At 34.4% G+C, this 13,134-nt stretch overlaps 1 protein-coding gene and 1 long non-coding RNA gene across 2 annotated transcripts; both read right to left on the bottom strand.

Annotated features, from left to right (window-relative positions):
- Nucleotides 1–9,230: 9,230 nt before the first annotated feature.
- On the bottom strand, nt 9,231–10,448 carry LOC141532787 (uncharacterized). Its single transcript, XR_012480133.1, has 2 exons — nt 9,788–10,448; nt 9,231–9,560 (listed from the first exon to the last, which is right to left on the bottom strand). It is a non-coding gene; the product is annotated as an uncharacterized LOC141532787 (long non-coding RNA).
- A 384-nt stretch (nt 10,449–10,832) lies between these two features.
- On the bottom strand, nt 10,833–12,800 carry LOC141532735 (uncharacterized). Its single transcript, XM_074251197.1, has 2 exons — nt 12,402–12,800; nt 10,833–12,281 (listed from the first exon to the last, which is right to left on the bottom strand). Exon 2 carries the CDS (start codon nt 11,194–11,196, stop codon nt 10,849–10,851), a length of 348 nt encoding a protein of 115 aa, XP_074107298.1. The 5' UTR covers nt 11,197–12,281; nt 12,402–12,800; the 3' UTR covers nt 10,833–10,848.
- Between the last annotated feature and the right edge of the window lie 334 nt (nt 12,801–13,134).

Here is a 13,134-nt window from a genome sequence, read left to right as displayed (position 1 = left end):
ATTTGAACCTTTTAACCTTTGAAATTGAAATGATTTCACAATTCAGAGCTTTGATTCACACATCAGCAGTGTAGCGTTTCAAATGTTCAATTGATTTCAACTCAGAAATCTATCTTTTTGGATGAGTTTGTTCCCGAGACTTGTTGGGCTTAATTTTACTCTTATCTAATCAAATTTCCTGCGGAACATGAACTGTTATGTTAAAGTCGACTATTTTACAGTTAGTTTTAACTATAACATGCTTTTTTAGTTTTTTTACATCTGCGCTGGGATTTATTATCGCAAGAAATTATTGTAAATTCTTAAACTTCATGCACAACCTTTTTGGTACCGAAAACCTTAGTACCATAAAAACTTTTTGAACCTAATAAAGTTTTGTATTCCTTCGCATTAAATTGTAAGGTTTAAAATAGCAAGTCACTGTTGTTCATAATGAAAAACTCCAAATTATCGATCATGGAATACGAAATCATAATGCCAACATTTATTATTAGCTATCTCATGAATAGGAATGAGGCAAACCGGTCTTATTGAGATAGCCTACCATATAATGACTCACAGATAAATTTACTTTACATTAGTATTTGAACAACCGGTCAGCGTGTTGACTTCAAGTCAAAATGTTGAAAGTCGCTTTTACCTCATTTCAGAATCAACGTTATTGTCAATCGCAATCAAAACGGTATCTCTGAAAGTATACTTACGCATTACGTTTCATGACCTTCTCCCACTCTTTAGTTTCAAGGTCACCGTATTCTGTTTAATACGGCTTGCACGCCTGCGCACGCCTCATTCAAAGTTGAACCTTCAAGTTAATACCACTTATTTATTCATAAAGAAATATTGATACATTACAATAATTAAATCGATAAATTTTTTATTAACCGAAGTATTTATAATTGTTTCAGATGAAACGGAATAATAACTTTAGGCGAGCGTTTTATGTTGTTCAGTTCATAGAATTACCTTTTGAAGGTATTGATGATTACGTATGCGTGCCGTGCACTTGGCTGATACAATTTAATACGATAGATCAAAGAGCTGTCGTCACGTACCCTAAAGACGAAGATCCTTTTAACACCAGAGATCGCGTTAAGAGAAAAGAAAGATACAATAATGAGTGGAGATTTTATATGGCAACAGTCAAATATGAATCAGGTGAGTTTAAATCGATGTATTAGTTAATTAATTACGCATAGTATAGTCGAAGTTTATTTGGATCTAGATAGTCTCAGAAATTAGGAGAAAGTAATATTTTTTTTTTATTTCTTTCAGATAGTTACAGAGATGCAGAATATTGGATTGCGACGAGAAATGATTATGGACCTTTAGTAGAAGAAGAATTAAAAACAATAGGTGAGAATTAAATCACTTCATTAGTTTCAACGATTTAATTTCCATTGTGAATTTATTCACAGATACCACTTATTTCAAATTTCAAGCCTTTCAAATAATAACCAAACTTTTTATTTCCAGATACAGAACCAAAGTTCCCGTTAAACAAGAAACTGCGCATTGCCAACCGAAACCATTCATCGAAATTAAATAATAATCCGCGGAAACGGATGAATCTGGATGACGCTGCTCAGTCATCTAGCACTGTTGTTACAAACGTTAATGCAGAGCCCGGATCTTCAAGACAGGAACAATCGATTATAGTCCAAGACAATCAACCAATAGAATCTGCTCAGACAGGAACAACTGCTAGTGATTTTAACCGTACATCGAGTTCCTCTCAGCAGAAAAATGAAAACCTCCACGAGTCGTTACCAATACAAGAGCAACAAGAATTGAGTATACCGCCCAGAGACGTAGAAACACCAACCCTTGTTATAGACGACGATGAAGAAGTCCAACCTACCAGTATCGAGGAACCGCCGGTACCTTCTAATCAAGCTACCTCACAATTTACGGAACAATCGGAACCTGTTCGAGAACCTCAAATTTTAGTGGTCCCGTCAAGAGAGATGACTAGCAATAATCAAGGATCCCAAAAGGATGACATCTTAAATAACGGACTTACTTCGCATCAATTAGGAAATTCACCAAAAATTTCTGCTCAACTACATCGTCAAATGAACGAGGCACGGCGTTTAATACCGACTCAAAAACCTGTTGAGAAAAAAATACGTCCAATGAATAATACAAGAAATTTGGCCATTGCCGAACAGAGCCCATTAAATTTAATGGACCAAACTGGATCTTTATTGACGCGCTCAGTGCCAACTCAACAACGACATCACACGTCGTCTTATCAGAATCAATATCTACCGATTAATCGAAATAACTTTGAACAAGACTTAGTTAAGAAATCTGCAGAGTGCAACAATTACCAACAGCGATCTAACTTACGAGATATCAGCATGAGTACTCCATCTATTGGACAAAATTCAATTAATCCTTCCAACCCGTTTTATCAGACCTCCGAGCTTCCACAACCGAGACAGTCGCGGCCAACTCAACAAGACTCACAACAGCAACGACAACGACATGACCTCGCTTCCACAACCGAGACAGTCAAACTCAACAAGAAACCGAAAATACATATTGGTATTTCTATTAAATCAAAAATACCAGGCAAGAACCTACTCTTCAAGGAATCACGAAGAAAGCGCCACCACCTATCTTGACAAAGGTTTTAAATTCGTCACGACAAGCACTATCAATTACTCATAACCAATATCTTCTGAACAATCAGCAATTTCAAGAAAATCAAAGTGAACGTGCACCTGTTAATGGAAATCATCTGAACGAAATTGATAATACGATGCGAACAGATGAGTGGGTGGAAGAAGAAACTCCGTCATTGCATCATGGGGCAAATTCAAATTCCGATACTGTTAGCGATCATGAAGGAATCTCGGGTCATCAGATGTCTGCAGATGAAGCACCTATTGAAAGAACGAATAAATTTTATGGCACTGGAATCACATCTGAAAGTAGCTACGCAAACAGACCGATAGATGCACAAAATTCTGCGAATCATCAGATGCATTCTAAAGTTGTATTGGAGCAACAAATGTTGGACAACTTCGGTGAGCTTTCCACTCAAATGGGGTCTACTTTGCGTTATACATGTGATATGTACAACACCTTACGGAGTTCGATCCTTGACACTGCTCAAACATACAAAAATATATTGGGTGCAGTCGAACAATTTAACTCAACGCAAAATTCAGCCGGCAGTGGATCGTTTTCGATTAACTTGAAACCAGGAGTCCGTCAGTCTCCTAAAGAAAGACAAACTGAAGTAACAACTAGTACTAATTCTGGTACTCAGAATCAACAAAGCAATGACGATGCTAACAAACCACCGAAGAAAAAACATAACTCATGGCGTTTTGTTCTACCACCGGAATATGATCCTCATGATACTAGATGGACATTGAAGTATCGAACAAATCTGCCAGGACTCGTAGAACTTATGCCTCAAAGTGGTGTTTACGTCAGCTACGGAGACTTAATATACTGTCAGCAAGTATCAAAAGATTGCCAATCGTTAGCGCGCCGATTATTATTAGCAGTATTCAACCGAAAAGCACTGAGTGTTTGTTCAATAATAACTGAGAAAGCGCAGGCTTCTGATGATGTTAGATCTAATATAACGTCAGAATTAGATGGTCACGCGTGGTCGGCACTGTTACGTTTTGTTATAGAGCACGGATTCCAACGCGGTTGGAATGTTGATCTAGAACCTATCCTCAGCACTTTATACAGTAAGATTCAAGAGATTCGGTTAAAATACGGTGTAGTAGTTCAATGTTAACCATTGTGGTTATGACTTATTAGTCATGAGTCAAGTTATCTTATGTTTTCCATCATAGAAACTTATTGCATTCCATCTTTAACGCTCAACAATTTTATATTATAGTATTTAGTTCTTTAGAAAAATGTATAGTACAAATATCATGGCGAGCTATTATTTTTAGTGAAAAGTGTCTCTGTCCAACTATTTTTAAGATTTAACTATGTATTATTTACTGCAGAATTATTTATCATAGCAGAATTTAGGTTGATGATAGTATATTAGTTGAATTTTTCGGATTTTTTACGGGTATTAATTATTATTATTTTCAAGACTATAAGTTGAGTATTACAACAATATTAAGATGCAACTACAGGTATAATTAATATAAGAGAATTGTTAATAAATCTTTTGTGTTATTCATCAGCCATTTTTATTGATTGAAAACATACATTAATGTCTCAAACCTTATTCAAGAGCAACAACGATTTATTTTAAGCCTCTGTTGGGCTTTAAAAATATATTATGAAGCTGTTCTCTTGTTTTTGGAAATACCACAATATTTTCGACATAATAATTGATCTAAATGAAATTACATTACGGTTAAAATTATTGTAAATCATTAACAAAAATCATAAACTAATAGCTTTCTTTTTCCAACAGAGTATTAAGTTCTCTGTTTATTATTATGTCACAGAGCTTGTAAGCCACGTGACGAATGATGTCATCACGATTGGAATTATATAATTAGAAATGAATTAATGTTACTGTTAAAATTATTGTAAATCATTAACAAAAATCATAAACTAACAGTTTTAAATAATGAACAAAAATTGCGATTAACTTGCTAGAACCTATCGCTTTTTTAATTTTCACACAAGACGAACTGCATTGAAAATTGTAAAATGAATCAAAATTCTGTTACAGACGTGACGTATGTGGAACATTCAACCAATCAGAAGCTATAAATTTGAACTGGTTATTACTGGATTTTTCCGGTTAGATTTCGTTCTTCCCGATTTGATGAATTCCACCAGTCGATAAACAATGGATTTTCCAATGGACGATTTCATCGTCACGTGGCGATGACTTTTGACCTATATGGATTGATTCTCGTAGGTACATGTCAAGTTCAACACGTGAACAACAACAACCGGAAACATCGAATTCTGTCGTTGATTAAATACGATAAGACGTGACGTTTGTGGAATATTCAACCAATCAGAAGCTATAACCCAACTGATTATAACTGGGTTTTTCCGGTTAGATTTGTTTTTTTTTTTTCCAATTCGGCGATTTCCAACAGTCGATAAACAATGAATTCTCTGAAACAACATGTTGTTGTGCATATATAAAGCGCTCTAGTGTCCCTGGAGCTTCATAACGTTCAGGCTACCATACGAAGAGGTGGTCTTTGTGTGACGAGTAATAAGTTCATATAGTTTTTTTTTTTGTTTGTTTTAACGTTAAAACAAAGTGCAGTTAACGGTTATTAGTTACAAACATTGCTAATAATTATTGAAGCTGAAAAAAAATCTAAACCAAAGAGGACCACAGTCTCTATTCCCAAAGTAAGTAATTTTGAAGCATCAAATATTCTTAGTTCTTGATAAAAGTTAGATAGTCAAAGAAATTTTATTAACAGATTGCCTTTTCACTTGGTTACAGGTTGAGACCCGGTCATTGACGATACAGCCCTAGATAAGTCAATTTTGGTCGACTAAGTTCTAGCTCAAGCAATGTCGGAAGAAAAGCAGATTGTGGTGCATCGATACCAAACAAGGCTCCAGTCTGCCTTAGACAGCCAGAGGTTCAAGCCTAGCTCAACTCTGAACTTTTCGATACCGTCGCCTTACTTGGATCTCATGCTCCCAGTATTCCAACTTGGTGCAGGTTCCAAACTCCAGGAATTCCGTCCCGACTCTGAACTTCGTCTCCAGCTCCAACATCAGAAACTTGATTCCGAGCTCCAACACGAGGAACTTGAGCGTTATTTTTTCCTCGAGCTCCAAAAACTTCGTTTGCAGCTTGCACTCCAGAAACGTCATTTCGTCATTCAAATTCATAAACTTCGTTCCCAAGTCGGACACCAGAAATTGCGTTGGTGTAGGCTTCAACGTTCTAAGATCAAACTTCAAAAACGTAATTTCCAACTTCAAATCCAGCAACTCAAACTCAAGACATTGATATCTAAAATTGGAATCGTACTGTTAAATGGTAAACATACAATCCAGCAATTTCCTTTGAGCCTCCAAGATGAATAGCTTCGTTCCAATCTCACACTGAAGAAACTTTGTTGAGCCATCAATCTCTTAACCTCACTTATTCTGAGTCTGAGAAGCAAGGGATTGAAATTTTTAAATCTTATGTTCAAGCTATATAAGCGGGGAAAGTTCAAGGACACTTAATATTTGGAGCCGCTGCCAAACGTACAAAACATGTCATTTTTTTTTTTTGTTTTTTTATGTATTTTTCATTGCAGAGAATAATCTGTCTGTATAATAATTTTACTTAGTGTAAGTGTTTTTATGTAAATAATTTATTTAAAATTATGATTAGTTATTAATAAACTGTTATTTTATTCTTATAGCAGCGTTGTTTCCATTTTTAGGACACACACCCAAAAAGTTATAAATACTACCTCACTCTGAATTTATGAACTTTTTGACAGTTTTTTTAGAAAAAGTATATATTTAAACCTAGTTTTGATTAGAAGATTATATATTGGTATAATAAACTGTACTAGCATGGGTATTCTCTGTGGTTTCCCCATCGCCACTATTCCAACAACCGATCGAAAAGGGTGAGGAATAGGATAAATGCAGTACAGAAAGCACAAGTCGGTCCACAGCCGCATGGAGAATAATGAAAGATATGTGCAGGTATTTGAAAGTGAGAGCAGATATGTGATTATAAAAGAAAAAAAGACGTTTAATGTTGTGAATATGTTGATAATAAAAAAGTGGAGAATATATGGGTCGAACTCTATAGCCATGAAAGTGATAACTTAAACAACTGATAACAAAGGTTCCGATGACTTCTCTGCATTAACGTTTGTAACAACAGTGCTAGATGACGGAGCAGCGTCATCCAGATTCATCCGTTTCCCATCAAGTTGTTTGTTCGGTTCTGGTCGCTTGATTAATATTCTCGACAGTGATTTCCGAGGATTATTATTTAATTTCGATGAATGGTTTCGGTTGGCAATGCGCAGTTTCTTGTTTGACGGGAACTTTGGTTCTGTATCTGGAAATAAAAAGTTTGGTTATTATTTGAAAGGCTTGAAATTTGAAATAAGTGGTATCTGTGAATAAATTCACAATGGAAATTTAATCGTTGAAACTAATGATGTGATTTGATTCTCACCTATTGTTTTTAATTCTTCTTCTACTAAAGGTCCATAATCATTTCTCGTCGCAATCCAATATTCTGCAGCTCTGTAACTATCTGAAAGAAATAAAAAAAAAATATTACTTTCTCCTAATTTCTGAGACTATCTAGATCCAAATAAACTTCGACTATACTATGCGCAATTAATTAACTAATACATCGATTTAAACTCACCTGATTCATATTTGACTGTTGCCATATAAAATCTCCACTCATTATTGTATCTTTCTTTTCTCTTAACGCGATCTCTGGTGTTAAAAGGATCTTCGTCTTTAGGGTACGTGACGACAGCTCTTTGATCTATCGTATTAAATTGTATCAGCCAAGTGCACGGCACGCATACGTAATCATCAATACCTTCAAAAGGTAATTCTATGAACTGAACAACATAAAACGCTCGCCTAAAGTTATTATTCCGTTTCATCTGAAACAATTATAAATACTTCGGTTAATAAAAAATTTATCGATATCGTCAAAAAAACGCCAGTCACGTCACTCTACAAATAGTCATCACCCAAGCGGGCCCCATTCGTCCACAGACCTGCCGCGTGGAGTTTTCCATTCATTATTCTACGGTATCATCATTTGTATATAACCTCAAAAAAATTAATTCTAAAACTTACCATTTTGATCTTTGTATCTATTTCATATATGAATTCCAAACATTTTCACCATTATCTTATCTTTTTCGTAAATAAATTAGCCAATTTCTTCTACTTTTTACCCATTTAATCTTCGAATAGATAAGTTGTTTCACGTCTACAGCTAATATTTGAATACCGTGTACGCCGTTGCGCATGCTATATTTAAAGAAGTCTGGTGACCTCGAAAATCGAGAGAGGGGGAATTCTACTTTGCGTGACATCTATACGTGTTATTATTGTACCGTCACGGTTATTATCACTGTAAATCCAAGTGTTTTAAAAGTGACTACAATGCTTCTAGATAGAAACAAAACACTTGGATTTACATGTGTATTTCTTAATTATTGACATTTTTAAAAATATAAGGTCATCTTGAAGTTAAGCTCATCGGAAATGTTCATTTGAGTACACACACGATTTTTTTCATATATTATATATATATGATATTTCTCATATTTGTGAAATTTATAAAATACATTTAAAGTTCGTGTGTGTATTTAAACGAAAGATTTCGATAAGTGTAACTCTATGAAGAGCTTTTAACGTTAAAAATATATCATCAATGCAAAAAATACAACTTCATTACTTAATTATTGATATTTATGAAGATATAAGATCATCTTGATGTTGCGCTCATCGAGACCTATCATTTTAATACCCACACGAATTTTCTCAAATATTTTATAAACATTTTCCATATTTGTGAAATATATAAAAAACATAAAAAATTTCTGTGGGTATTCAAATGAAAGCTGAATAAAAATGTTTTTCGCAGATGCATTGGGAATTTTACTCCATCGGGATCCTGGGTTAATGGGATTATACCGTTAATGGGATTATTTTATTAAAAAAGACTATATGTGGAGACGCTGAGACAATCAGCCTTGTAAAAGCCAGAAATGGTATACAAGTAAAACTTATAATAATAATAATAAATATTGGCATAATATATATAAGAATTGTACTATAATTCTGTTTTCGTTTACGAAATAATGACTTAAAATGTCATTTCTTGCAATTACGTTAGAATCAGATGATAAGTTCAGTAATGTTCTTGTTATTTATGGTTATCATTATCTAGAAAGCGTTATTGATGCCACGTTAATTGAGGAGTTATAGTGAGAAAAAAATGTGTAGACAATAAAACACTATATTTGTCAAACAGTCTGTTTATTTCCTGATTTTACAGAATAATTACTCTTATTATTACTTATTGTTTTTTGACCATGAAGTCATAAGACTTTGTTGGTCTTTACATCGGATGACGTAACGTAACAAATATTATACTTACTACAAACATAAAAAATTTATCAAAAAATAACGATAATAATTGAAAATATAGATTTCACATTCAATAATTAGCTGATTAAAAATATCCATATTGGAAATGAAAGTATTTACATTTTTTATATGATACAATTATTTATTTGTACAACAAAAAACATAAGCTATAAAAAATTGATTAAAATTATTATTCAGAACGTCAACTTTGATAAAAAGTTGAGATCCATCATAGTGCAAATAGTGATAATAATTCTACAGTGGAGGTCCATCTAAAGTGACTGAGTCACCAATATTCTTATTAAAATAATCGTTGTTTTCGTTGATAGTGCTTGCTCCGTATATTATATAAATAGTAGGGTCCTGGTTGTTTCTGGGTTGGTGAATCGGTCGATGCAAAATATCTTCCATGGTATTGTAAAGGTTTAGTCCATTCCAAATAGTTAGTAAATTTACAGATTTCGCGTATGCAAAGCCGATTGAACTACCATTTGGAAACACTATAAAAGAAAAGAGTATCTCATTAAAGATTGCTCAACGATACTGGCTCATACGTCAGATCCTGAATCAACCATTTGGCAGAATAACATAGATCGAATTGTGTTCGAATTCGTTTTAACTGTGATCGTTGCAAAATGTACAAGAAAAAATCATAATATCACTGAAGTAAATAACTTCCATACTAGAAAGTTGTAAAACACAAATATTTGGAAATATTAGAACTCACTTGATGTGCCGATGATTAGGAAAAATAAGAAGGTTGACATTTTGGTGTAAACCATGGTTATCAGTTTGTTGAGGACGATTAAGCGACTATGAATGGTAGCTCCGTCACTGCTCGGATTCAAGTGTGGCTCATCGAATTCCGTGGTTGCTTAAATACGATGAGACGTGACGTATGTGGAATATTCAACCAATCAGAGGCTATAAATTTGAACTGGTTATTACTGGATTTTTCCGTTTGGATTTCGTTCTTCCCGATTTGATGAATTCCGACAGTCGATAAACAATGGATTTTCCAATGGACGATTTCATCGTCACGTGGCGATAACTTTTGACTTATATGGATTGATTCTCGTAGGTACATGTCAAGTTCAACACGTGAACAACAACAACCGGAAACATTGAATTCTGTCGTTGATTAAATACGATGAGACGTGACGTTTGTGGAATATTCAACCAATCAGAAGCTATAACCCAACTGATTATAACTGGGTTTTTCCGGTTAGATTTGTTTTTTTTTTTTTTTTTCCAATTCGGCGATTTCCAACAGTCGATAAACAATGAATTCTCTGAAACAACATGTTGTTGTGCATATATAAAGCGCTCTAGTGTCCCTGGAGCTTCATAACGTTCAGGCTACCATACGAAGAGGTGGTCTTTGTGTGACGAGTAATAAGTTCATATAGTTTTTTTTTTGTTTGTTTTAACGTTAAAACAAAGTGCAGTTAACGGTTATTAGTTACAAACATTGCTAATAATTATTGAAGCTGAAAAAAAATCTAAACCAAAGAGGACCACAGTCTCTATTCCCAAAGTAAGTAATTTTGAAGCATCAAATATTCTTAGTTCTTGATAAAAGTTAGATAGTCAAAGAAATTTTATTAACAGATTGCCTTTTCACTTGGTTACAGGTTGAGACCCGGTCATTGACGATACAGCCCTAGGTAAGTCAATTTTGGCCGACTAAGTTCTAGCTCAAGCAATGTCGGAAGAAAAGCAGATTGTGGTGCATCGATACCAAACAAGGCTCCATCTGCCTTAGACAGCCAGAGGTTCAAGCCTAGCTCAACTCTGAACTTTTCGATACCGTCGCCTTACTTGGACCTCATACTCCCAGTACTCCAGCTTGGTGCAGGTTCCAAACTCCAGGAATTCCGTCCCGACTCTGAACTTCGTCCCCAGCTCCAAATGAAACTTGATTCCGAGCTCCAACACGTGAAACTTGTGCATAATTTTTTCCTCGAGCTCCAAAAACTTCGTTCCCAGATTGAACTCCAGGAACGTCATTTCCACATTCAAATTCATAAACTTCGTTCTCAAGTCAGATACCAGAAATTGCGTTGCAGTAGGCTTCAACGTTCTAAGTTCCAACTTCAACAAAGTAATTTCCAACTTCAACGCCAGCAACATCATCTTGAACTCAAAGTCGAGAAATTGTTACCTGAACTTGAAATCCTAGAGTTAGATATGAAACATATAATCCAGCAACTTCCTTTGAGCTTCCAAGACGAATAGCTTCGTTCCAATCTCACACTGAAGAAACTTTGTTGAGCCATCAATCTCTTAACCTCACTTATTCTGAGTCTGAGAAGCAAGGGATTGAAATTTTTAAATCTTATGTTCAAGCTATATAAGCGGGGAAAGTTCAAGGACACTTAATGTTTGGAGCCGCTGCCAAACGTACAAAACATGTCATTTTTTTTTTTTTGTTTTTTTATGTATTTTTCATTGCAGAGAATAATCTGTCTGTATAATAATTTTACTTAGTGTAAGTGTTTTTATGTAAATAATTTATTTAAAATTATGATTAGTTATTAATAAACTGTTATTTTATTCTTATAGCAGCGTTGTTTCCATTTTTAGGACACACACCCAAAAAGTTTTAAATACTACCTCACTCTGAATTTATGAACTTTTTGACAGTTTTTTTAGAAAAAGTATATATTTAAACCTAGTTTTGATTAGAAGATTATATATTGGTATAATAAACTGTACTAGCATGGGTATTCTCTGTGGTTTCCCCATCGCCACTATTCCAACAACCGATCGAGAAGGGTGAGGAATAGGATAAATGCAGTACAGAAAGCACAAGTCGGTCCACAGCCGCATGGAGAATAATGAAAGATATGTGCAGGTATTTGAAAGTGAGAGCAGATATGTGATTATAAAAGAAAAAAAGACGTTGAATGTTGTGAATATGTTGATAATAAAAAAGTGGAGAATATATGGGTCGAACTCTATAGCCATGAAAGTGATAACTTAAACAACTGATAACATAGGTTCCGATGACTTCTCTGCATTAACGTTTGTAACAACAGTGCTAGATGACTGAGCAGCGTCATCCAGATTCATCCGTTTCCCATCAAGTTGTTTGTTCGGTTCTGGTCACTTGATTAATATTCTCGGCAGTGATTTCCGCGGATTATTATTTAATTTCGATGAATGGTTTCGGTTGGCAATGCGCAGTTTCTTGTTTAACGGGAACTTTGGTTCTGTATCTGGAAATAAAAAGTTTGGTTATTATTTGAAAGGCTTGAAATTTGAAATAAGTGGTATCTGTGAATAAATTCACAATGGAAATTAAATCGTTGAAACTAATGAAGTGATTTGATTCTCACCTATTGTTTTTAATTCTTCTTCTACTAAAGGTCCATAATCATTTCTCGTCGCAATCCAATATTCTGCATCTCTGTAACTATCTTAAAGAAATAAAAAAAAAATATTACTTTCTCCTAATTTCTGAGACTATCTAGATCCAAATAAACTTCGACTATACTATGCACAATTAATTAACTAATACATCGATTTAAACTCACCTGATTCATATTTGACTGTAGCCATATAAAATCTCCACTCATTATTGTATCTTTCTTTTCTCTTAACGCGATCTCTGGTGTTAAAAGGATCTTCGTCTTTAGGGTACGTGACGACAGCTCTTTGATCTATCGTATTAAATTGTATCAGCCAAGTGCACGGCACGCATACGTAATCATCAATACCTTCAAAAGATAATTCTATGAACTAACGATATAAAACGCTCGCCTAGAGTTATTATTCCGTTTCATCCGAAACAATTATAAATACTTCGGTTAATAAAAAATTTATCGATATCGTCAAAACAACGCCAGTCACGTCACTCTACAAATAGTCATCACCCAAGCGGGCCCCATTCGTCCACAGACCTGCCGCGTGGAGTTTTCCATTCATTATTCTACGGTATCATCATTTGTATATAACCTCAAAAAAATTAATTCTAAAACTTACCATTTTGATCTTTGTATCTATTTCATATATGAATTCCAAACATTTTCACCATTATCTTATCTTTTTCGTAAATAAATTAGCCAATTT

The sequence above is a fragment of the Cotesia typhae genome, unplaced genomic scaffold, assembly GCF_013202065.1.
Source record: "Cotesia typhae breed Kobodo isofemale line unplaced genomic scaffold, CoteBio_Ctyphae contig_69, whole genome shotgun sequence".
Taxonomy (NCBI): Eukaryota; Metazoa; Arthropoda; class Insecta; order Hymenoptera; family Braconidae; genus Cotesia; species Cotesia typhae.
The sequence above is the reverse complement of the archived record's forward strand: the minus strand, read 5'-3'. Positions and strand labels throughout refer to the sequence as shown.

Excerpts from the sequence above, each read along its gene's own strand:
- LOC141532735 (XM_074251197.1), bottom strand. The coding sequence starts at position 11,196 with ATGATGTTGCTGGCGTTGAAGTTGGAAATTACTTTGTTGAAGTTGGAA.